Source organism: Bos javanicus, chromosome 2 (assembly GCF_032452875.1).
Source record: "Bos javanicus breed banteng chromosome 2, ARS-OSU_banteng_1.0, whole genome shotgun sequence".
Classification (NCBI taxonomy): domain Eukaryota; kingdom Metazoa; phylum Chordata; class Mammalia; order Artiodactyla; family Bovidae; genus Bos; species Bos javanicus.
The window spans coordinates 22,721,389-22,746,572 of NC_083869.1; the positions used below are offsets into that span (position 1 = coordinate 22,721,389).

Below are 25,184 nucleotides of genomic sequence, written 5' to 3' on the forward strand. Positions count from 1 at the left end.
GGAATAAAGGTCTCGATTGAGAACTGCTGAATCTTTCTATTAGAGACACTATGAATCATTACATTGAATGTACCTTACATTTCGATACACCTCTGTCTGGCTTTTCAAATGGTTGAAAGTCATGTTTTATCATTTTTCATGAGAAGAAATAAACTAGAATTGCATGATTTTATAAATATCTAAAAGATTACTGAACATTTTATTTTGTACTCCCTCAATCTGCTCAAAGTATGAAGTTATTTGTGCCTGAAAATCAAGATAATGAAAGAACTGATTATTTTAACATGGAACAGACTACATAACCAACCCATGAAGTGGACAGGTTGTGTTTTAAATAGTTAATTTGGTATATGCCAAATAAGAAATTTAAAATTTAGCACCAAATGGCACTAATTCTTTGCCAAAGTTCATAGCTTATCATTTGTGAAGCTTCCCCTGGTTTATTATACTGAATTAGCTGTGTATGGGAGAAGGCAATGGCACCCCAGTACTCCAGTACTCTTGCCTGGAAAATCCCATGGACGGAGGAGCCTGGTAGGCTGCAGTCCATGGGGTCGCTAAGAGTCGGACATGACTGAGCAACTTCACTTTCACTTTTCCCTTTCATGCATTGGAGAAGGAAATGGCAACCCACTCCAGTGTTCTTGCCTGGAGAATCCCAGGGATGGGGGAGCCTGGTGGGCTGCTGTCTATGGGGTCACACAGAGTCGGACATGACTGAGGCGACTTAGCAGCAGCAGCTGTGTATGAATTACAATTGAAGCACATTCTATGGTTTCTAGTACTGTTTGTCCTTTTATGATCATTTTTTATATTTATTTGTTGTGATGTAGTAGGAAAAGCTTAATTTTATTCTCAGCAATTAAGAGATACCTACCATTATACTTTCCTTGCTATGTTTGCATTTACCAGTATCCTGTAAAATGTATATCATGTGGAATGTTTCCTCCCCATATTAATAAAAAAAAACAGAAAGAAAAAAAGGCCATTACTGTATATACCTGATAAGCAGAAATGGCTTTCTGGAACCATTCCTATCTTTCGGGTAATTAGGTAATTATACAGTATTGTGGGGGTTTTTTTATTTGTATTTTGTTCCCAAACCATTTGAACCCATTATATAATTATTCTGTGTGTACTTTGTAGTAAAAATACCATTGGAGAATTTATCAGGGAAGGTATTCCATGCATGCGCTCCTCACAATGTATAAATTTCTCCATCCTGGCATGTTTCTGTGTCTGTGGAAACCTAAGAACACTTAATTGTCTACTCCTCCTGTTCACCGCACTCCTTGCTCCCGCCATGGTTGGCTCCTCGGGCCTAAGAAACCCCTTCTTTCTCTGACTGCCTTGTCTAGAATAATCCCCAGGCTCCCTTGTGTTCACAGCATTGTGTGGATTTGCTTCTGAGCACTTATCACAAGTTATATAATCTCACTTATTTGTCTCTCTTCTGTCCCATAAGCATTTACATTCCCATGGGAATGAGAATGATGCCTGCTTTGTTTATTTTATATCTCCAGTGCTTGGCACCAGACTCAGTAAATTTTGTTGACTGAATGGCTGGCTGGATGAAATCAATTAATTTTATCCCTTATGTTTCAACTTTGACTTTAGTCTTCATTAATAGCAATATGTAGATCACTTGAAGTCTGTCTGTTCTGGTTAGATATATCAAAGGTTTAGAGCACAGGTAAGATAGGTGTCTTTGCCAGGAGGCAGTGGATGATTTCAGAAAGTAAATATTTTCAGCTTTGAGGCCCACACAGCCTCTGTTAAAGCTCCTCACCCTTGCAAAGGCAGCTATAGACAGTATGTAAACAAATGGGCATGGCATTGTGCCAATAAAATTTCATTTATGGACACTTACATTTGAATTTCATATAATCTCACTGCCACAGAATAGTGTTCCTTTGTTGCTGTTGTTGCTGTGTTTTAGAAATAACTTCAAAATGTAAACACACTTTTCAACTTGTGGCATTACAAAAATGTGCAGTGATTTGCTGATCCCTGTTCTATGCACTTAGCCAGAGACAACCTTTCGGTTGTGCGCATGATTATATATCCCCATTCATCTACTGAAGTAGTTCCTCCTTTCTTTCCTGCATCGTCAGTTTTTCCTTCCCAAGTGGATATTTCCCATCAGCATAGAAGCATGCTGTCATTTCTCCAGTCTTTAGAACAACAACTTATTTTGACCCCACTTGCCTTTCACATTGCAGCCCATTCTCTCCTTGCTCTGAAAAGTTATATACAAGTAGTAAATGAACCTAAATATCTAAGATACCTATCATTTTCTCCTTTCAAAAGAAAAAAGTTGTATGGATTGTATTGTTTGTGTTACTTTGTTTGCAGATTTTCTTTATTTAAAAGAAAACTAGATAATAAGATGCCATTGGGAGGCAGGGTGGGGAAGAAGAGATATATAAAATAACAGATGGGAGGAAGGCTCCATTCTGTATACCTTTCTCTTTCTGTCTCTTTCTGAATAAACTGCTTAGAAACTTCATGACATTCTCTATCTTGGCTTTTGAGTGACAAACGTTATCAGCCTTCCAGTTGTAATCTCTCCTGTGTACTAATTTCCTCTCTGCCTGCCATGGGTCTTCCCTAGCAATTAGTAATTGAGTGATTCTTGTTAAATTTTTTCACTTGCCCTCTGCACTCATGCCTTCAACTCTAACCGGTATGCTAGTGGTTCTCAAAGTGTAATGTGCGCCAGAATCCTCTGGAGTGTTTATTAAAACACAGATTGCTGCCTTTACTGCCACAGTTTCTGATTCATTAGGTTGGGGATGGGGCCTGAGAATTGTCAAATCCAACAAATTCCTAGGTACTGCTGGCATGTAGGTGTGTTACTTTGAGATGTACTGCTCTCTGCTAATGATTTGCACATCTATAGCCTTAATTTTCCTCTTAGCCCTTTTCAAGTTTCATTATTCCAGACTGGCAACAGGAAATCTCCATTTGGCTCTTCCATTATCATTATGAAGCTTAATCTGTGTAAAACTAAACTCATTTTTTCCTATAGTACAACCATGGTAGAAACTACTTTCAAGCTTTTTTATCTTTGTTAGTACTACTGGCTCTCTTTGAATCTTTTAAGCTCATTTCTTCACATAATTTTAACATGTATTCTTTCCTGCATCTGATTCAGGTAATCACTTAGTTACATGTTTTTTCTTCCAAATCTGGCCCTTCCTTGTTCTTTCCTCTTCCGCTACACTGCCCATCAACCCAGACCAAAGCCATACCAATTCATTCTAAAGTTGGGTAACAGCCTGCTAGCTTATCATCCTTAACTTGTTGTTTTCCTATAAACATTCTGTTTGCTTTAAACATATTCACTCTGACATTTTCTCAATCGATGATCCTTCTCTGAAACAGAGTATCTTCACAATTAGGGATAGGCAAAGATCCGTTGGATGAAATACAAAATTTAAAAAAAAAAAACTAATATAAAAGAAAAAAATTTTCATTATAATGAATAACTTCTATTCACCAAAAAACACTATTAAGAAAATGAATAGATTAGCCACAAACTGGAAAAATATATTCATTATACATATATCTGACGGAGGACTTATATCCAGAATATATTTTTAAATTTCTACAAAAGAATAGTATAAAGACCAATAACCTAATTCGAAGAATGGTCAAAAGACTTATACATACACTTCACAAAATAAGATACATGAATAAACATGGAAAGATACTCAGCATCTCTTAAGTCATCAGGGAAAGACAGTTTAAAACCACAGTAAGATTTCATAATCACTGAAATGGCTAAAATTAAAGTAACTAAGAACACCAAATGTGGACAAGGAAGAAGAACAGGAATTGTTTGTCACCTTGGAAAATTGGCCATTTATTTTAAGTAGACATCTACCCTCTGACCCAGTAATTCCAACTTTTAGTATTTATCTAAAATAAATGAAAACATACATACATATGTTATAAATATTTTTGTTTATTCATAATGGCCTCATACTGGAAGCAACTCACATTAGTAGAAAAATGGATACATAAATTGTGACATATTTATATGATGGAAATCATACATCTCACCAATAAAATAAATAGATCAGCATGGAGAGGCAGTGGGGATTGACTGGGAAAGGTCATAAGGGAACTTTCTGGGGACATTGAAAGTGTTGTCTGTTTGGGGGTGGTGGGTACATATGTATATAAAATTCTCAAAATTCATTAAATTGAACATTTAAGACCTGTACATTTTATTTTTATTAATCATATTGCAACAAAAAATAATTTTAATAAAATAAAAAAATCTCCTTGTTCCCCTGTCAAGTATATCCAAATATACATTAAAATACCTAAAGAGATCAACAGGCTGACTTGATAAGTTGTGTGAAAATGATGACAATATTTATCCTACCAACCCAGCACTTCGCTAAATATTTTTTATGCTGTGTATTTCATCCCCACAACTTAATTATTTTCTCACTGGAAGTTTGTCCCTCCTATCCTTGGGTCTGTTTTACTCAGTCTCCAGCAAAGACTCTCCCCTCTAGCAACCACCAGTTTGTTCTCTGTATCTGTGAGTCTGTTTTCATCTTGCTTTTTAGATTCCACGTATAACTGAGATTATAGGAATTTGTCTTTCTCTGACTTCTTTCAGTTAGAATAATAATACCTTCTAGGTCTATCCATGTTGTCACAATGGCAAGATTTTGTTCTTCTTTATGACTGGATACCACTTCAGTGGGGAGGTACAGGGGGAGGATGGTCTTTATCCACTCATCCATCAGTGGACTCGGGTTGCTTCCATGTCTTGGCTATTGTAAATAATGCTACAGTGAGCATAGGGGTGTGTGTATCTTTTCAGATTAGTCCTTTTTTTCTCTGGGGATGTACCTACAAATGGAATTACTGGATCATATAGTAGTGTTATTTTTAACTTTTTGAGGAACCTTCATACTTTTTCTGTAGTGGCTGTACCACTTTGCATTCCCACCAGCAGTGCCCAAGTGTTCCCTTTTCTCCCCATCCTTACTAACAGATGTTATTTGTTGTCTTTCTAATGATCTGAGGTGATGTGTCACTGTGGTTTTCATTTGCATCTCCCTGATGATTAGTGATATTGGACATCATTTCAAGTGTATTTTGACCTTTTGTTTTGGTTTTTTTTTGCAGAAGTGTCTATCCAGGTTATCTGTCCATTTTAAAATCAGATTTTTTTTTTGATGTTGAGTTGTATGAGTCCTTTATATAATTTGGATATTAACTCTTCAGTTATCCAGATCCCTCGCTGTTGTTTTCTTTTGAGGTTATTTGACTTTTGTGTGTGTGAGTAAGGTACAGTGAACATCCTTGTAGCCATCCAAGAAAGTACATTTTCCTTAACCCCAGCAATACTGGATGTTAGTCTTGCTTTAATCATTTCTCATTTAATAGCCCCAAAGTGGTATATTATTTTAATTTTATTTACTTGATTATGCCTTTAATGACTTTTAGACTAGAAAAGATGTATCGACACTAGGAACAGAATTAACATGGACTTAAGTCAGTTGTATAAAATTTGATATCTCATTTATAATTATTATTTTGGTGTATTCTGAGAGCAGAAATCTTATTTAAAGTAAGAGAAACTATTCAAGAGTATAGTTTAATATGTCATTAATAAAATTACTTTTGGCAATTTCTTTTCAAGTGAATTTAGCTAAAACAGTATATAAATATACCCAGGAATGTGTAAAGGTGATAGAGAGAAACCTTTGAACTGAGAATGCAAGCAAAGGAATAAATTATTTTTTGTGTCTCCCAGTATGGCCAGGGAAGAGGAAGTAAGACATTGCTTTTCGTACTCAGAGACAAGTAACAAATGGTTCCTAGACTGACTGCTTTGAATATTGGTTTAGAAATTATAGCAAAGTCAAATATACTTCCTACTGGTTCACTTCAAATCTGTTTTTCTTTTAATATATTTGCACCTTAGGTAAATTTTTGCCCTTCTTGGAAACTGCCAGAATATCACTCAGCAGCAATTTAATGAGTAGCAAAACTTGCCATTTTCCTTTACCACAGGTAGGACAGTTTAAGGAGAAAATAAGAAAGAAAAGAAATCCCTATAAATAAAGTTTGAAGTGGTTAATGCTAGACCTGTCTTCTCAGATAAATTTGACTAATAGATAAACAGATCACAGATAAACATACAACACACCTCTTTTTAAGAAATTGTGTTCTGAACATTGAGGTGTTCAAAAGAGGCAAAGCCATTCTTCACTTTATTAACAATAGATAACATATGTTGATCAACTTACCTTGTATCAGCATGCTAAGCATCTTATATGCACTTTCTCATTTAATCTTCATAGCAATCCTGTGATGTAGATGCTATTATGATCTCTCATTTATTGATAAGAAAACTGAGACTTTAGAAAGGTTCCATGACATGGCTAGGATAATCTCCTCTGTCTGGCTTCAGTACTCTGTAACCATATTCTATACTGCCTCTCTTGGCAGGGATTATGTGTGAGTATCCTTTAATTATAGGATTCCTTTCATTAAAGTAAATTAACTTTTGTGTCTTATTTACAAAAGCTCATTTTACATACAATGTCTTTTCAATAGAATAATGGACTCCAATGTATTATTACTTGCTAGGACAAACTATAAGCTATGAAACCAACTACAAATTTTGATAGATGTGATTATACTCCGACATTTCCTAGTTATCCCTTTTCTTGTATAAACATAGTCTACTAAAGCCAGTTGGCACTTTAAGACTGTGTATACCAAATTATGTTGAAATAGATATTTCTATAACAGAATAATCTTCTTTCAGAAGCAATGTATCTGTCTGCAACTACTGAAGTTTGCATTAAGAACCTGTGTCTTTTTAAGTGCTTCTTGCTTCTCCACTGTCCCCAAATCACTGTTCTCCAAAAATACACAAACGGTGGCCTTTCTCTTTTTTATGATGACTGTTTTCCTTGGGTTTGTATCCTTCTGTGTCAGCTCCTTTATGCAGTCCATGTGTATCCCACATGGTAAATAGACTGAGGATTTGGATCATGAGGGAATGGACTCCTTTGTTAGAATATGGAAGCCCCCTCCAAGCAAGAAGTATCCATATGGGAAAGGAGGTCTGTGCAGATTGATTCTGACATACATACCCATATTGACCTTTCCCTTGGGGGTTTCTTTCTTACTTACTTACTTTCAAAACCCCGTTCCTCTTCTGCTTTTCCTGTTTTTATTTTTTAAGTTACGTAATTGAAAAGACCACTAAATGTACTGGTTTCTTTTCCTAAAATTCTCTATTTTAATGAGGCCCAAATCTTCCTTTATCAAGATTGTTTATCTTCTCCTCTTAATCATTCCTGTGGTACATTCCTTCTCCCATCACAATGCTTATCATTCTTTTTTTAAATTATGCATTTATCTGTTTTTCCTTCCCCATCCCTTACACCCCCTTTTTCAGAGTTGATTGTTCAAGGTTTAACATAATGCTTATCAGTACACTTAGTTACTTACTGTATGTTTACAATCATTGTGCTTGCATTCTTTCCAGTTACTTTTCTATCTATAAAAAGTTGGTTAGGCAAGACTTCTTCCCAGAAATACAGACCCAGTGTTTTAAAGAACCATCATTCTTTACTTCCAGGCAGTCTAACATTTTTTTTCATTCTATATTAAACCCACACACTGATAGGAGACAGCTAAGATTGGGGACTAACCTTTGAAGGCCTCCTGTGTTCCAAGCACTTCAGCCTGTGAGGATATATTATTTGTGTTGTTGGTGATTAAACTGAGGTTCAGGAAGCTTAAATAGCTTTCCCAGAATCTTATAGCTAGTATGTGATTAAACTAGCATTTGAATTGGTATTTACTCCAAAATCTTCCTTTTTCTATTGATCCTGTCTATTTCTGTAGGATGGTTAGATATTATAGGATCAAAATGTGCAAAGTATTAGCATTTTTGTCTTTTATTTTTAAATTCTCAGTTTAACTTTGGGTTTTTTATTTTTCAGATAATTAATAGGCACAAAAGTTTCCTTTTTAAAGTGGGTTTTAGTATATCCACAATGAGCCACCATCAACACTAGTTTCAAAACATTTTCATCACCCCAGAAAGAAGCTCTTTGCCCATTAATAGTCACTCCCCATTGCCTCCTCTACCTAGGCCCAGGCAACCACTAATCTACTTTCTGTGTCTTTGAATTTGTCCATTGAGGATATTTCATATAAATTGAATCATACAATATGTAGCCTTTTGTCTGTGGCTTCTTTTATTTAGTATAATGTTTTTTAAGGTTCATCCGTGTTGTAGCATGTATCAGTACTTCATTTCTTTTTATGACTGAATTGCTTTCCACTGTATGGATATACCACTTATTGTCCATCTTTTTATGTTTTTAACCATCCTAGTGGGTATAGAGGACTTCCCTAGTGGCTCAGACAGTAAAGCGTCTGTCTACAATGCGGAAGACCTGGGTTCAGTCCCTGGATTGGGAGCAGATGCCCTGGAGAAGGAAATGGCAACCCACTCCAGTACTCTTGCTTGGAAAATCCCATGGACGGAGGAGCCTGGTAGGCTATAGTCCATGGGGTCGCAAAGAGTTGGACACAACCGAGTGACTTCACTTCAGTGGGTATAGAATGATATCTCATTTTGGTTTTGATTTGTACATTTCTCTGATGATTAGTGATATTGAACATCTTTTCATACACATCTTGGCCATTTGTATACCTTCGGGAGAAATATCTGTTCAAATCCTTTGCCCATATAAAATTGAGTTCTGTCTTTTTATTACTGAGTGGTAAGTTTTCATTATTATTTAGTGGTGCTTTTTTATTGAAGTATATATTTGATATGTAATATTGTATTGGTTTCAGGTATATGGCAAAGTAATTCAGTTATATATTTTTTCAGATTATTTTCCATTGTAGTTTATTATAAGATATTGAATATAGTTCCTTGTGTAAATGCTTGTTGCACATCTGTAATTGAATTTGTTAGTATAGTTTCTTTACTCGGCCCTTATCGGAAACATACTTTCCAAACATTTTTTTCCCATTCTATGTATTGTCACTTCACTGTCTTGATAGTGTCTTTTGGTGCACAAAATTTTTTTTTTAAATTTTATTTTATTTTTAAACTTTACAGTATTGTATTAGTTTTGCCAAATATCAGAATGAATCCACCACAGGTATACATGTGTTCCCCATCCTGAACCCTCCTCCTTCCTCCCTCCCCATACCATCCCTCTGGGTCGTCCCAGTGCACCAGCCCCAAGCATCCAGTATCGGTGCACAAAATTTTAAATTTTGATAAATTCTAATTTATGTTTTCTTTGGTTGTTTGTGTTTTAAGTATCATATCTAAGAACCTATTATTACCTAATCCAAAAATGTGAAGATTTCCACCTGCTTTCTCTGAAGAGTTTTATAGTTTTAACTCTTACATTTAGATCTTTGGTCCATTTTAACTTTTGTTTATGGATATTCACTTGTCTAAGCCCCATTTGTTAACTGTTATTTCCCTATTGAATTGTGTTAGTACCCTTTCAACAATCGAATGATCATATCATAATCTCAACAACAACAACAACAAAATCCTAATTAACCCAATTTTTAAGTGGGCAAAGGACTTGAATAAACATTTATCCTAAGAAATGTCCATCATTGAATGAAAGGAGAAACAAAATGTGGTATATACATACAATGGAATATTATTCAGTCTTTAAAAAAAAGGAAATAATGTCATCTGCTATAACGTGGATGAACCTTGAGGACATTGTGAAGTAAAATAAGCCAATCACAAAAAAAGACAAAAACCGTTATGATTCTACTTGTCAGAGGTATCTAAATTAATCACACTCATAAAAACAAAGTATGGTAGTTTACAGGGGCTGGGGGTGAGGTAGGGTGGGGTGTAGTAGTTCAAGCCACAGGTTTACCTTGGGAATGAAAATCCACTATATTGTGATTTTTTTTTTTCTATCATAAGTGGTACTGGAAATATTGCAGTGAACAAAATATTTTAAAAAATTCCTTTGCCCTAATAAACAGTGGCTGACTTTATTTTTCTGGGCTCCAAAATCACTGCAGATGGTGAATGCAGCCATGAAATTAAAAGATGCTTACTCCCTGGAAGGAAAGCTATGACCAACCAAGACAGCATATTGAAAAGCAGAGACATTACTTTGTCAACAAAGGTCCGTCTAGTTAAGGCTATGGTTTTTCCAGCGGTCATGTATTGATGTGAGAGTTGGACTATAAAGAAAGCTGAGCGCAAAAGAATTGATGCTTTTGAACTGTGCTGTTGGAGAAGACTCTTGAGAGCCCCTTGGACTGCGAGGAGATCCAACCAGTCCATCCTAAAGGAGATCAGTCCTGAATATTCATTGGAAGGACTGATGCTGAAACTGAAACTCTAATATTTTGACCACCTGATCCAAAGAGCTGACTCATTTGAAAAAATCCCTGATGCTGGGAAAGATTGAGGGCAGGAGGAGAAGGGAGCAACAGAGGATAAGATGGTTGGATGGCATCACCGACTCAATGGACATGGGTTTGGGTGGACTCCGGGAGCTGGTGATGGACCGGGAGGCCTGGCGTGCTGCGGTTCATGGGGTCACAAAGAGTCGGACACAACTGAGCAACTGAACTGAACTGAATAAGTGAGTAAGTGGGTTTCCCAGTGGGGCTTCCCAGGTGGCACTGGTGGTAAAGAATCCGCCTGCCAATGCAGGAGACACAAGAGACACAGATTCAATGCCTGGGTCAGGAAGATCACCTGGAGTAGGGAATGAAATAATGAGTGGAAGACAATAAACACTAAGAACATAATATAATAAGTGCTGTGAAGAAAAATAAGTCAAAGTGAGGGAATAGAGTGACAGAAAATGGAAAAGGAGAGCTTTTTCTTTTTTTTAAGATGGTAGAAAATAACATTTAAGCAAAAATTTGAAGTGCTTTAAGATTTCAGCACTTGTAATTCACTTCTGGCATGTGGCATAAAATGATAGAGTTTGCAGTCTTAAAAGGATCACTTAATCATTGAACTTTAGAGCTGTTGAAAACAACAGAACTCTTTCTTCTGATGAACTCTGATGCAGAAATCCATCATGGCAGAATGATGCAGCTCTGGTTGAAATGCAAAAGTGGAGAGTTTCAAACCTCCCTCTTGTTCCTCTTTTTCTTTTTCCACGGTTTCTCCTCCTAGCACCTTGAAAGTTCCTGTAGGGAACCCAGAACCGTTTGAAAACTTCACAGCATTTTGCAGGTGTGTAAACTAAAGCTGCTGCTGCGGCTGCTGCTGCTAAGTCACTTCAGTCGTGTCCGACTCTGTGCGACCCCATAGACGGCAGCCCACCAGGCTCCCCTGTCCCTGGGATTCTCCAGGCAAGAACACTGGAGTGGGTTGCCATTTCCTTCTCCAATGCACGAAAGTGAAAAGTGAAAGTGAAGTCGCCCAGTCGTGTCCGACTCTTAGTGACCCCATGGACTGCAGCCTACCAGGCTCCTCCATCCATGGGATTTTCCAGGCAAGAGTACTGGAGTGGGTTGTCATTGCCTTCTCCAAACTAAAGCTGCTGCTGCTGCTGCTGCTAGGTCATTTCAGTCGTGTCCAACTCTGTGCAACCCCATAGACGGCAGCCCACCAGGCTCCCCCGTCCCTGGGATTCTCCAGGCAAGAACACTGGAGTGGGTTGCCATTTCCTTCTCTAATGCATGAAGGTGAAAAGAAAAAGTGAAGTCGCTCAGTCATGTCTGACTCTTAACGACCCCATGGACTGCAGCCTTCCAGGCTCCTCCGCCCATGGGATTTTCCAGGCAAGAGTACTGGAGTGGGGTGCCATTGCCTTCTCCAAAACTAAAGCTAAGAGAACTTAAATACTACCTATAGGCCCTCAGCTAATTATTGTCAAAACACTTTCCACTTTGTTATCCATTCAGAAAATGTCTGAACGTTCACTATATGCCAGTGCTGTGCTAGTAGAGTTCTTTAGATATATCAGGGAACAAAGACAAGTGCCTGACCTCACAAAGTTTTTATTATACTGGGAAGAGATAAACGCCCCCAAATAGGCAATTTATAACATAGGAGGCAGTGTGGTAATAACATCCATCTATATGGATGCTCAAGGAAAGCTCTACAGTAGCTGCTATTCTAAAAAATAAGTTAGACCATTTAAGAGGAGCTGCGTTCATATATTCAAATGAAGAGAACCCTAAAATGTGGTCAGAGTCAGTATCAGGATGCTGCAAATAACGAAGACAATCCCAACATGTAATAGTTAAACCCAGGGTAGTTTGTCTCCAGCTTTGGTTAATTCAGTGTTTCTGTGATCGTTTTAAGAACAAGGGTTTTTCTCATCTTTCCGTACATCCATTCTTTTGGTCAAAGTATAGCTGTTAGAATTCTAGAGATAAAATCCAGACATAGTGTCCAGCAGAGACACTCTTCTTTACCCTATTTAAGAGCTAAAGGAGCCTTTCAGAATCTTCTTGAAGCCTGTAGCAAGCTTCCTCTCATGCCCTATTGACCAGAACTGGTTCACATGGCAACTCTCAGTCAAGTTGCTAGCTGGAGAATGGGATTACTATGATTTACTCAAAGAAATTAGGATTCATCCTTAAGTTTTCTCCTGTTTATTCATTGCAACATTTGTGTGTGTGTGTACACAAATGTGTATATTACAAATGCCACTTTTAATACAGTGACTGCAAAAATGAACAAGGTTTTCCAGACAGTGGTTCTGTGAGGTCCTCATAGGGAACAATTTGTGGTAATATCCCTTTTACTTGATATGAATTTAGATTTCACAGAGTCCTCTTTGCTGGGCTCATTTCTTATAATTTGAATCTAGATTCCAAAGCTAACTTACCGATGTTTTTCCAGGTATTGAGGCTTACTAGAATAAGAGAGATGTAATTATGTCTTATAAAGAAACTGTTGACCATAGTAATTCTGTTTAAACTAATTATTTTTACCCTGAATCTAAAACGTCTTTGATACTGCAGGGGTGTCAGAGCAAACATTTTCCTTATACTTTCTGAAATTCTGGTAAGTTTTTTCTCTTTTGGATTTGAGCCTGGGAGATGTGAGCAGGAATTTTTCTATTATTCTCACTCCTCTCATGTCAATGGGATAGGTAGTCAAGATCTGCTTAGTTATTAGTTGGTCTGCAGAATTCTTGCAGACATTTCTATGTTTTCACTTAAAGTGCTTTTATTTTCAAAGTCCTTTAATTCAGTGCTTCTGAAAGTTTAGTGTGCATGTGAAATACCTGACGATCTTATTAAAATGCAGATTCTGAGATTCTTCATTTCTAAGAAGCACCCAGGTGATGAGACCACACTCTGTGGAGCAGAGTTTAATTGTTGTCCTGCACAGTTCCATCAAGTCAGACAAGAACATTGAAACCTGAAGTCAGTTACATAGATAACAGATGGGGATCTCTTTTAGAAGAGGGATTAGATTTCCAAGACTAATAATTAGATTAGAAGTTTTTGGTATTTCTTCTTTCTAGCTCTTTTTTTCCCATTGACTTCCTTAATAACCTCACTCTAGTAACTTTATTCAAACAGAATTTTGAAGGGTTGGGAACTTTGAATGTTCTAGAGCTAATTATTTGGTCTTGAATGAATATTGTTTATGGGGTATATGTTTGTTTCTTTTAGAACACTGCAAATGAGCATTAATTTGCAGTGAACATGTTTGGAAAATGGAAAAGAAAAATGTGATTTTCTTAAAAGTCATTATTTGGGACTTTGAACAGTTTTAATAAAAATGAGAGGAAACTTGCAAGGAAGAAGACTAGACATAAGCTCAGTGTTTATCGGTGCCCCCTGGATTTATGGTATATCTATACTTTGGAAAATTCTTCAAGAGATGGGAATACCAGACCACTTGACCTGCCTCCTGAGAAATCTGTATGCAGGTCAAGAAGCAACAGTTAGAAGTGGGCATGGAACAACAGACTGGTTCCAAATAGGAAAAGGAGTATGTCAAGGCTGTATATTGTCACCCTACTTATTTAACTTATATGCAGAATACATCATGAGAAACTCTGGGCTGGAGGAAGCAAAAGCTGGAATCAAGACTGCCAGGAGGAACATCAATAACCTCAGATATGCAGATGACACCACCCTTATGGCAGAAAGTGAAGAACTGAAGAGCCTCTTGATGAAAGTGAAAGAGGAGAGTGAAAAAGTTGGCTTAAAGCTCAACATTCAGAAAACTAAGATCATGGCATCTGGTCCCATCACTTCATGGGAAATAGATGGGGAAACAGTAGAGACCGTGTTAGACTTTATTTTTCTGGGCTCCAAAATCACTGCAGATGGTGACTGCAGCCATGAAATTAAAAAACACTTACTCCTTGGAAGGAAAGTTATCACCAACCTAGACAGTGTATTAAAAAGCAGAGACACTTTGTCAACAAAGGTCCATCTAGTCAAGGCTATGGTTTTTCCAGTGGTCATGTATGGATGTGAGAGTTGGACTATAAAGAATGCTGAGCACCGAAGAATTGATGCTTTTGAACTGTGGTGTTGGAGAAGACTCTTGAGAGTCCCTTGGACTGCAAGGAGATCCAACCAGTCCATTCTAAAGGAGATCAGTCCTGGGCGTTCATTGGAAGGACTGATGTTGAAGCTGAAACTCCAATACTTGGGCCACCTGATGCAAAGAGCTGACTCATTGGAAAAACCCTGATGCTGGGAAAGATTGAGGGCAGGAGGAGAAGGGGATGACAGATGATGAGATGGTTGGAAGGCATCACCGACTCAATGGACATGGATTTGGGTGGACTCCGGCAGTTGGTGATGGACCAGGAGGCCTGGCGTGCTGCAGTTCATGGGGTCGCAAAGAGTCGGACATGACTGAGCAACTGAACTGAACTAAACTGAACTTGGCTTTAGTGCTAAATTGTGCCATCTTTAAAGGATTTTTAGAAAAGCAGAATTTGAATAGCTGGGCATAGTTGAATGACTGGATGGACATGAAATGTAGAAAAGAATAAATTAAAATACATATTAAAGTATATCAGAGAAAAGTATTTCAGGAGTTTAAGTTGCAAAAATTTAGTTTTATGCAGAATATCAAATAGTATCACTGAGATGGACTCAGCCAATACAGGAAGCTCCCTTCTTGTTTCTTGTATATAGAAACATCAGAGGAAATAACCAGGAAAGATAGTATTTTTGATGATGTGGTATTTTTAGAACATGGCAGGACTTGAAAGCAAGAAAAGGGGTTCTCACGGGTCAGAAACAAAGAGGAAACTCTGATGGTAGAAAGTGAACTCAACAGTGTATGGTCCTCAGGGAAAATATCTCATATGGCTTAGAGGCCTTCGTGTCCATACAGGGATAAGACGCACGCTACAGGTGCCAGAACTGCACACTCGTAAACCTAGAAAGAGCTGTCCTTTCCATGTCAGACACGAGAAACATGCACCCCCAGCTCCCACCCCTTTTATAAAAGGGAAGAAACGGTTATTCTCAGGAAACTAGAGACTGGGCCTCACTGTCTACATTACCAATAACCTAGTGCAGAAACTCTAAGCCTCAAAATGTTTCAGAGCCCGAAATCCTCCATAGGTCTTTCCCTAGAAGAAAAAAACCCCACAAAACTATGTCATAAATATATCTCAACAACCCAGGGGTTTGATCACAGATTCTCTTGGAACAAAACAGCTCCTGCCAAATGATCATACATCCAAGAACAACGGCACATACACAGGAGCCACCCATTTTGAGAGATTAGAAGATGGCATGTTAAAGGGGGTCAGGCAGAGTTACACACAAGAAACTAGAAGTAACTAGAACAGTCTGAGAGAAACCTTCAGTTAATCTTTTAAAAATATTGTAGGGAATGAGAATTCATTAAACAAGAATAAAATGTTACCAAAAAAGAACAGGTAGATTTCAAAGACAGACAAATGTAATTTTTAGAAATAAAATTTGTATCTGGGAAGAGAAATACAAACCATGTAAATTAACCCAAGGAAAATCAAATTATGAAATCTGAAATTTCATGACTGGATAAGAAGGTCAGATTATAAAACCAAAAGTAAATTTGAGACATAATCTTTTAGAAATCTAAAGCTAGCTTAATACTAAAGATCTCATTTTGCCAAAGACTTTACCATATCAAAACCTGCCAGTGAATTTCAAAGCATAACCCTTTAGCCTTAAAATTGATTGTCCCTGCTTAGTCCGCTTGCTGTAGAATCATTAGTAGGAAGAAAAGTACCACTAATGGCAGTTCTTCTTTCCAATTGTTGCTCATAAAACTTTGGGGAAATCAGTGTGGCTCTGACTCCTTATCGGTAATCTGCAGCTTTGTGCAATAATCTGTTTATATAAATTTATAAAATGAATGTTGTGAAAGTCTTTGCAGTTTATTCCTTGGGAGTGTCCTGTCTTTACTGTTTCTTCTCCCCTCCTATAATTTGGTATTCTATGACAATATCATTATTATTTTGGTTACTATTAGATAGCTTTCTTTAGACATTGGCTAACATTTGTGTATGGAGATTACTATTCAGTCACTTTGACAGTGTGTATTGTACTTGAAATTGTTTTTCTTGCAGTGGTCCTGAGTGCGACTTTGATATTCCGTATTCCCTCATGTACCATAGCTCACATTTTTGAGATGAGTTTGGGGTACAGTTTGCAGCAACAGAATAGATAGCTTTCTGCAAAAGGTAACTGGTCCCAATGGGGTTCAAACTTGTGATCTTGGCCTCATTATCACACTTTTGTAACCATCAGACCTAATAGATATATTATATGTATTTTACTCTATAATCTTGAAATCAAGTCATATTTTTAATTACTCAAGGTTTATTTCAAATATGTAATTAAAAATTACTTTGGGGCATTTCTCACTTTTGTTTGATAGTAAAAGTAACAAAAGTAAAGCAGACAGCCAAAGAACCTAACTCACTTTTCATCTTCCCTGTGTTTTCTATGACAGGGAAAGTCACAAAAGTGAAGCTCGCAGGCAAAGACCTAACTCACTTTACGGAGAGTGCCACGGTACCTTTTTCTTTCAGTGAGGCTATAGCAGGTCTGATGTCAGTCACTTTAGAGACCTTTAGACCTCAGTGCTCATTTACTGCTAACATGTTCCAGCTCTGCTTCTGCATTATGAAGATCATCTGTCAACACTTTGAGATATTCTCCTTTGTTATTAAGCTTGTGATGCTCTACACTGGCAGGTTTTTTGCCAATTATAGTTAAGGTACAATAGTGTATTCAGCAGATCAAAGTCTCGCATTGGCGGTAGAGGAATGATTTGTAAGTCTTTATTCATCTGAATTGTACAATAGAACACCTGAGGAATGCAAATAATCCCTCTGAGGAATCTGCAGGAAAGGCTGTTAAAATGACAGGGTAAAACTATTGTTATTCTGAATTGATATTTTAGCCAAAGTCATTATTTCTTGTCTTGTTGTCTCATAACTGTTCTAGTTTTATTAGCTATGTTGACCATATTTTTGAAACAAAACGTATATGATATTTTTGTTTTCTTTTGCATGGGCTTGTTTTATTTTCATTGAATCTATATTTGGTATGTTATTTTTCCTTTTTTTATTACATTTCTGATTTCTGATTCTGGCTTGCGGTTACTAAAACCATCAATGAAAAATTTTAAAATACAGTTTTGTTTGAATAGTGTAAGTCTGTAAAATAAGTTAGAATCTCATAATGTTCTTTCCTTCATAATTTTGGATAAGAAAACAACTGGTTTGGATTTCCTCTTTTAAAGGACATATATTTGGTTCCAAAATACATCTTAGGGGTTGGTCCATTATTTCTAGGATATGACCAAAAGGGAAAAAAAAAAATAAAAAATCACTGATAGTTTGTGTTTTTTTTTTTTTGGCCACACCATGCAGCATGTGGGATCTTAGTTCCCCAACCAGGGATTGAACTTGTGCCCCCTGCAATGAAAGCATGGAATCTTAACCACTGGACCACCAGGGAGTTCCCCATTGATAAATAGTAAATAAATAAATTATAGGTTAGCCTCATATAGCAAACATGTATGAACTATTGTGTGAGTTTTTCATTCCTTTATCCCATTCTACTCAGTAGTCCATGTTCTTAATTTTCTGATAACTCTGATCCCTGCCGTTTTGTTTGATGGTGAGTGTTAGGGTTTAGTTCTTGTGTTTCTTATCCACTGTAGTGATATTTTACATTGTTTTTTTTTAAGGATTTCTGCCTCAATTTTCTATCATGATAGTTATTAAAGCCTTGGTCTAAATATGCGAGACAAGTATAAGTGATATACCTTGAACTGTGAAATCTATACCCATTTCTATACTAAGCTCTATCCCAGAATCATAGGCATGTCTGCTGTGATTATCTGAGAATAAAAATATTAATAGTAATTGCTGTTAATATTTGTTTATGATATGCCAAGCTTTACTTTTCTACGTTCTTTACCTACAGTATAATGTGTACTCTTACTATTTCTGTGAATAAGGAAACTGAAGTTTAGAAAGGTTTAGAAACCTGCCAAGAGTAAAAAGCTAGCATAGTGGTAGGATCAGAACCTAGTTAATATACTCACTACACTTACTTCATTTATGCTCTAACTGCCACTTTGCTAAATTGCTCCATGCTTACAAAATTCTGTAAAGCAATTATCCTTCAATAAAAAAATAAATTAACAAAGAAAAAAAATTCCATGCTTGGGAAGAAATCACTCAATAATGCTTTAGAATCTGAAATGATTCTGAAAAGAATCAATAATGTCTTTTCAGGTAATACTTGATATCAATTTCCTAACTGATTTGGCTTTCCAAACCCTTTTCTATTAAAGGAATTTATTTCCTCTGTAGTTCTGTTATTCATGATTCTACAAAAGTGAGATTCATGAGAACAATGTATACACAATCAACCAGGTTTGTAAACCTATATATTTGGACTTTGGGGGGGGGCGGGGAGATTAGCAAAAATCTCAAAACCAGTGACAACTGTAAGGTCTTGTTAGTCCAAGAAGGAATTGAACCAGGCATATAGATATCTGGGAGGAACAAATTAATTATTTGTCAAAGCTCCTCAAAATTAGCTGATACTTTTAGGTGTGATTCCTGTAAATCCAGAACTTTGTGTTTTTTGCTTTTAAAAAATTTATTTTGTAAAGGAAGATAGTAAATCATAACATTGAGATTCTCAAGGTCACAGGTGTTAATACTGAATGAATTTAGTGTAACTGCAAAAAGTTTTAAAATATTTGTACGATAGTTCCTATAGATAATATGTTAACATAAAACTAGATTACAGTAAAATATTATGGCGTGTACCTGAAGCAGTTGCTGCCTGTTAATGCCTTGACCTTGGAAAGCTATACACAAAAAGATGGCATCATAAAACCGTGCAATTCTTATGAATATGTATGCGCTACTTGATAATAATGAATGTGGTACAGTCATGCATGCACTACAAGATAATGTTGTGCCCTTTTTTGTCTACAGGTTGATAAAAATTAAAGAGTGGGTGGACAAGTATGACCCAGGTGCCTTGGTCATTCCTTTTAGTGGGGCCTTGGAACTCAGGTTGCAAGAATTGAGTGCTGAGGAGAGACAGAAGTATCTGGAAGCGAACATGACACAAAGGTTAATTAGCATTCATTTTCCCTACACTTTATTATCAACTATTTCCTTGCAGTAATTTAATTGCTTGCGCTGATAGAATAATAAATGACAGAGTAATTACCATTATAAAGAGGGAATCTTCTCCTTTCTTTACCATGAGACAGAGTGAAAAGATTTATTTTAAATTAAGTTTTTAACTGTCATCTGTCATCTCTGTACAGTGTTTTAATTATAACATAGGTATTAGTTATGTATATTTTTGAGAAGGAATGATCGCCAAAACTCTTTCGTCATGTTCAGTGGGGGCGGGGAAAGAGTGAATCAATTGCCTTAATTTTTTTCTGAGTAACAGTAATATATTGTTTAAACATTGGATTTCAATCAAATAATTTTGCTTTCATGACCCACGTCTGGGAAATAACTGATATTGGAGGAAAATAACCATAGAATGGGTAGATCAAATTTTTCTTTTTCTATAGTAAACAATTCAAAATGATATATTTAGACTAATATAATTAAAACTAATTTTTGAAGAGATTTTTTAGGAATAGTTACATGCTTTCTGACCTCTTCAAGTGTATTATAAAAGAAAAATGGTCATTTACTAATCTCTCTAACATTTTCTGCTTGAAATGAATATTTTAGGTTCATACTGATCTCTGGCACAATCTACTTATATGTTGAGTGAATTTGTTTCATTTTATTTCAGCGCTTTGCCAAAGATCATTAAGGCTGGGTTTGCAGCACTCCAACTAGAATACTTTTTCACTGCAGGCCCAGATGAAGTGCGTGCGTGGACCATCAGGGTAAGATTCATACTTATTCATCAGCTATATCCAGTTCCACACTATTGAATTCAGATTGATATCACTGACTTTGAAGTTTGTCATGGTGGCGGTTAGCTAGTCATTACAGATGAGGTTTTTGTCCAGGATAACTTTAATTATTTGTGAGCTGCTGAACAGTGAAAGTGGAGCGGCATTGATTGAGGCAGGTAACAATTGATTCTGCCTATTACATAGTCTGAATTTCTTCATCCTGTAGAATCTGTCTACCCTCCTCCTGTGGTCAGAGATAAGACGCACCAGTATTGTGCTTGCTTAATCTGTGTGACTGGGTTTGTCTGCAGTGAAATTGATGTTGCTTTTCATTTTGTATTCGCTAAGTTTGTTTGGGTTGCGGGTGGTTCTTTCCTCCTTTGCTTTGCTCGGATTACATTTTCAGCAATAAAAGCAATATGACATCATTATGCTCTTCATAGATACACAGTTGGGCTCAAAGAGCTAAACTCAATGTGTAATAATTCGTGCCTTTTAAAATTTGAATTTATAGAAATAGTGTTTATTTTTACAGTGTTTTATATTCAGTCTTCTTTAATAATGTGATGCGTATTTTTAAAATATTGATATATAACTGATTGCCACCAGAAAGAATGACTAATTTATTCCCAAAGGACAATAGAAACAGAACTGTAATGGCTGGCTTTTAAGTGAAAATACATTGTAATACGGTAGTTACTGTTGAAAAATATTTTGAAACATATGTAATCCAAAATCGTCTTACAGAATCTAAAAACAACATCTGAACTTTCAGAAATATTCAGTGTCTTATTCATTCTTTTATTATGCTTTCTTAGTGTATGGTACATGATGAATTTTAGGGCTGCTTTCATTCCTGTTTTCACTGGCTACATTAATTTATTATTACATTTATTTTGATTTAAGATGGATAGGAGCATGAAGTCAGTTCAGCATAATGTTAAAGGCGTCGTGTGAATGTGAGATTCACTTTTCTTTGATCTCCTCTTTTCTTTGTTAAAAAAAAACATTTGATTGACTTATAACTAAGGTCCTTTTATATCGACATACAAATTATGTCAAAGCAATTTGGGTTGGTAAACAAATTGCTAGGGTTTATTTTTACTGTATATTTTAAAGCCTTAAAACTTCCAAACTTAAGTATGTGCAGAAGGAAAGATAACATGTTCTGGGCTTGAAAATGTGAAAGCTGGTTTATCTTAAGACTGATTGTAAGTATCCATGATTTAATGTGCTAGGATATTTAGTCAGGTAAGCATCAGTGAGTAGCCATATTAACCCAATACATCTTTTATTGTAAAAACTGTGCTTTATAGTGTCAGACTCCTTATCACTTTAACATGCTTTATTAAGCAGCCTTTAGGTCACCATTATTTCTCAAATTTCTTTCCATGGTTGTGTGTGTCTGGAATGTATGTCCTTGTAGTTTAACATATGGGGTAATTATAAGACATTTCTCTTCCTATATCAACTTGAATTTTCTCTCATGGTGGTTAGAGGCAGGGTTTATTATGTAAAGTGTTCAAAATTTTATGAGGATTTAAAAATTATTTGCTGAACATAGATTGTATGATTTGTTGGAAATATCTTAAAAATGTCCCTTTATATATTGATTTTTGTATGTTCTTTAGATGAGCTGAAATTTTCAAGGCTTTTTATCTTTTTAAAACCTTTGATAATTCAGCTTGAAAGCTACTTTTAAAATCCTTTTTTTTTTCCCACCGTGAAGAATAGAAAATCGAAATGAAACCTACACCAAACCAGGCCACTGCATTTAAATCGATAAATCTGTGGATGACTGTTAGGAAAAACAAAGCTACGCTGCTTTAACATCTACTGATTTGTCTGTGCTAAATCTGCTGCTCAGATAGTGCCCTGTATTGAAAATGTTCTAATTTGTATATCAGACATCTTAACTGTTATTAAACTAAGTTTAAGTTGAACCCAACTGCAGATAAAACAAAAGAAACTCTATGCTTTCAATCAGTCATCATAAATGCAATTAGTTTTCCCTGGTCTTCCTTTTCAAAGAAAGGGACGAAGGCTCCTCAAGCTGCAGGAAAGATTCACACAGATTTTGAAAAAGGATTCATTATGGCTGAAGTAATGAAATATGAAGATTTTAAAGAGGAAGGTTCTGAAAATGCAGTCAAGGTAAGGAATTATTTTCTAGTTTCATACTTAATAATTTTTGCTGATATGAAGATACTCATGATTCAAATGAATGATAACGATCTTTTAAACTGTGTCAGCGTTAGTGTTAACTGTCAACTGTATGTACTATCAACTGAGCCATAGATATTTACATACTCTTAGGCAGCTTTTTAAATGTATAAATTGTTACTAATTTTGTGGTGTTTTTCTAAAACTGAAAAAGAAATTTTAAAGCTGGCTTTAAGTAGTTATCAATAATTTCAAAGAATTTGTTCACTGATGACCAGTGAAAACTTGAACTTATTATACTTGAATATCTGAAATAAAAGTAGTATGTGTATACATATGGGTTAATTTAAGGAAAACAATGTAAATTTAGTCAAATAAAACCTGTTTTTGCTGAACTTCATGGTTGTACTTTTTTTAAAAAAGATCTCTGAGAGCTTAATTTGCTTTCTCAACACTAGAGGGCAGGTCCAAAATTGTGCTTTATTTTAGCTAATAAGTATAATTTAGTTTGCATCCACTAATAGTGAAGCTGTGTTATGCAGACGTAATGAATGATTTCTTTTAATGTAAACTCTGTTAGAGACTTGATTTTGTTTGACTTTATTAGGTTTACTTAGCAAAATCCACTAGGTGTGTCAACTCTAATCAACAGACAGGTCAGGGAGGTAAACTGGCATTATAAGCAGGCGTCTTTACCTTTAATTTGTTATTTGAAGACTAGTATAGAAAATGTTTAAAAAAAATTTTTAGAGCAGTCTTGTATATTTCCTAATTTTAAAGAAATCCAAAAAAGTTTATTTCAAGTTTATTCTCATTGGTATCATTGGAGAGATCATATGGAACAGCAGGACTATAATAGAATTGTTGAAACCCCAGGAAGGGAAGGGGGAAATCTTGGTGTAGTTGGTTCAATGTGGAATGAGAGCCATTTTGTTTTTTTTAAAGGCGTGAAAGAAGTTGCAGTTTATACTAAACAAAGTCATTAACTTCTCAGTGTTGTCATCTGTGGCGATAGTTAGATATGCAAGTTCAGTGTATTAAGATTGAACTTTGTCAAGAATACTAATTAGACTTGAAAACTCTCAGATTATTTTTCAACATGTTATGTCATGCTGGCATATATATTTTTCATAGACTAAAGGTTAAAATAAGGATACTTTTCTATTACTAGAATTCAGAAATCAGATGCTTCTTTTTTATATTCTCATGGGATAAGCCTGTTTTACCAACCCTTAATAGATGTCTATGTTGTAATTTATAAACTTGAAAGTTATATAAATTGTGAATACTTCCTTTAACAATACAGAAATGTTATAATATACAGTAAAAAAAAAATGTTGCCTGCTTGTAGAAATGCTTAACAATAACTAGGAGGTTTTATGCAATAAACTGGAAAAGGTTGACCTCTGGCTTTTCAGCTTAGAATACCATTAAGTATTTTAGGCTTTTTTTTTTCTTTTTTAATTTCCAAAACTAACATTTCAAAATTTGAACTCCAAATTAAATAAAGCATTTATGAATTTCTTTTATTCAACAAATACTTGCATATTATCACGTAAGTTTTAGGTTTGAGAGCAAGATTGTGTATATGTGTATGTATGTATATGTATTTCAAACATCAGTGCAGCATAACTAATTTAATGCCAGTGCTGTGAACTATATACTGAATAGCTCTGTGTGGGCTTTGTAGTCTACAGGGATATCACATTATTAGCAATCATATCTGCTTAGGCAAAGCTGGCTTCTACAGATGGCTGCTTTCAAGTGCAAATGAACTGGTTAGACGTGTCTTGTTTAATACATACTCAAGATTCACAAATGGGTATTGATTTTTTTTTCCAACCAGTGTTTCTGATAGCAGTGAAAATGGATTAAATGGTCTCTAGAGAATTTAAAGGAACACTGTCACCTTTAATTAGTAGTAAACTTGAGTCATAACAAAGTATATAAACTTACACTTAATATGTCATGCCAATTATGTATTTGATTTAAATTGTCTATATAGTTTTATAACATTGGACTTTAGATTCTCAAGACAAGTAGCACACGGCCTTCCATACATTACAACTTTGGAAAAAATCGTATAAGAGTATTGTGTGTGTGTGTGTGTGTGTGTGCCTTTTAAAATGTTAGGGTATGTTGACTTTTTAAAAATTAGCTTCATTTTTAAAAGCACTTAGTAGGTGATTTTTATATGTGGTCTAGATAATTGTAATATGCTTACTAGGGCTCTGTGACCTGGTTTGTTGATTTTAACCTCAGATGTATGATCTTAGTCTTGTTTCTGATTAGTATAATTGCACTTGACTTTGAACATTCTTATCAATATCTTCAAAGGGAAGTACTAATCTTGTTGGTCAAAGGTTTTGTGTTCTCGATAAGTTCTAGCAGAAGGAAAATACTTTTGAGAATTTTTTGTTTTTCTAAAAGACCCCCAGGTCCTCAGTGTTGCGTGGTTGACATCAGGTCACGCAGGACAGGGTTGGTGGTGTGCAGTGTGGATGTGTAGATATTGAAGACCCTGTCGTGCTGAGGATGAAGTGTGTGTGCTGTGCCCCACAGGGAACCTGAGTCTCTGTGTAACTGCTGCTTATTTGTACAAGAATCACCAGAA

General features: G+C 35.8%; 1 protein-coding gene across 3 annotated transcripts in view; it reads left to right on the forward strand.

The window, feature by feature from the left end:
- The window catches only part of OLA1 (Obg like ATPase 1), a 164,178-nt gene that overhangs the window by 138,123 nt on the left and 871 nt on the right, over positions 1 to 25,184 (forward strand). For 2 of the 3 annotated variants that reach the window (XM_061435069.1, XM_061435078.1), the window contains 3 exons: positions 19,470 to 19,610; positions 20,299 to 20,395; positions 22,439 to 22,561. In XM_061435069.1, the coding sequence (XP_061291053.1) occupies positions 19,470 to 19,610; positions 20,299 to 20,395; positions 22,439 to 22,561 (361 nt within the window). The remainder of the gene's footprint in view (positions 1 to 19,469; positions 19,611 to 20,298; positions 20,396 to 22,438; positions 22,562 to 25,184) is intronic. The other variant, XM_061435089.1, reaches the window with a different exon arrangement.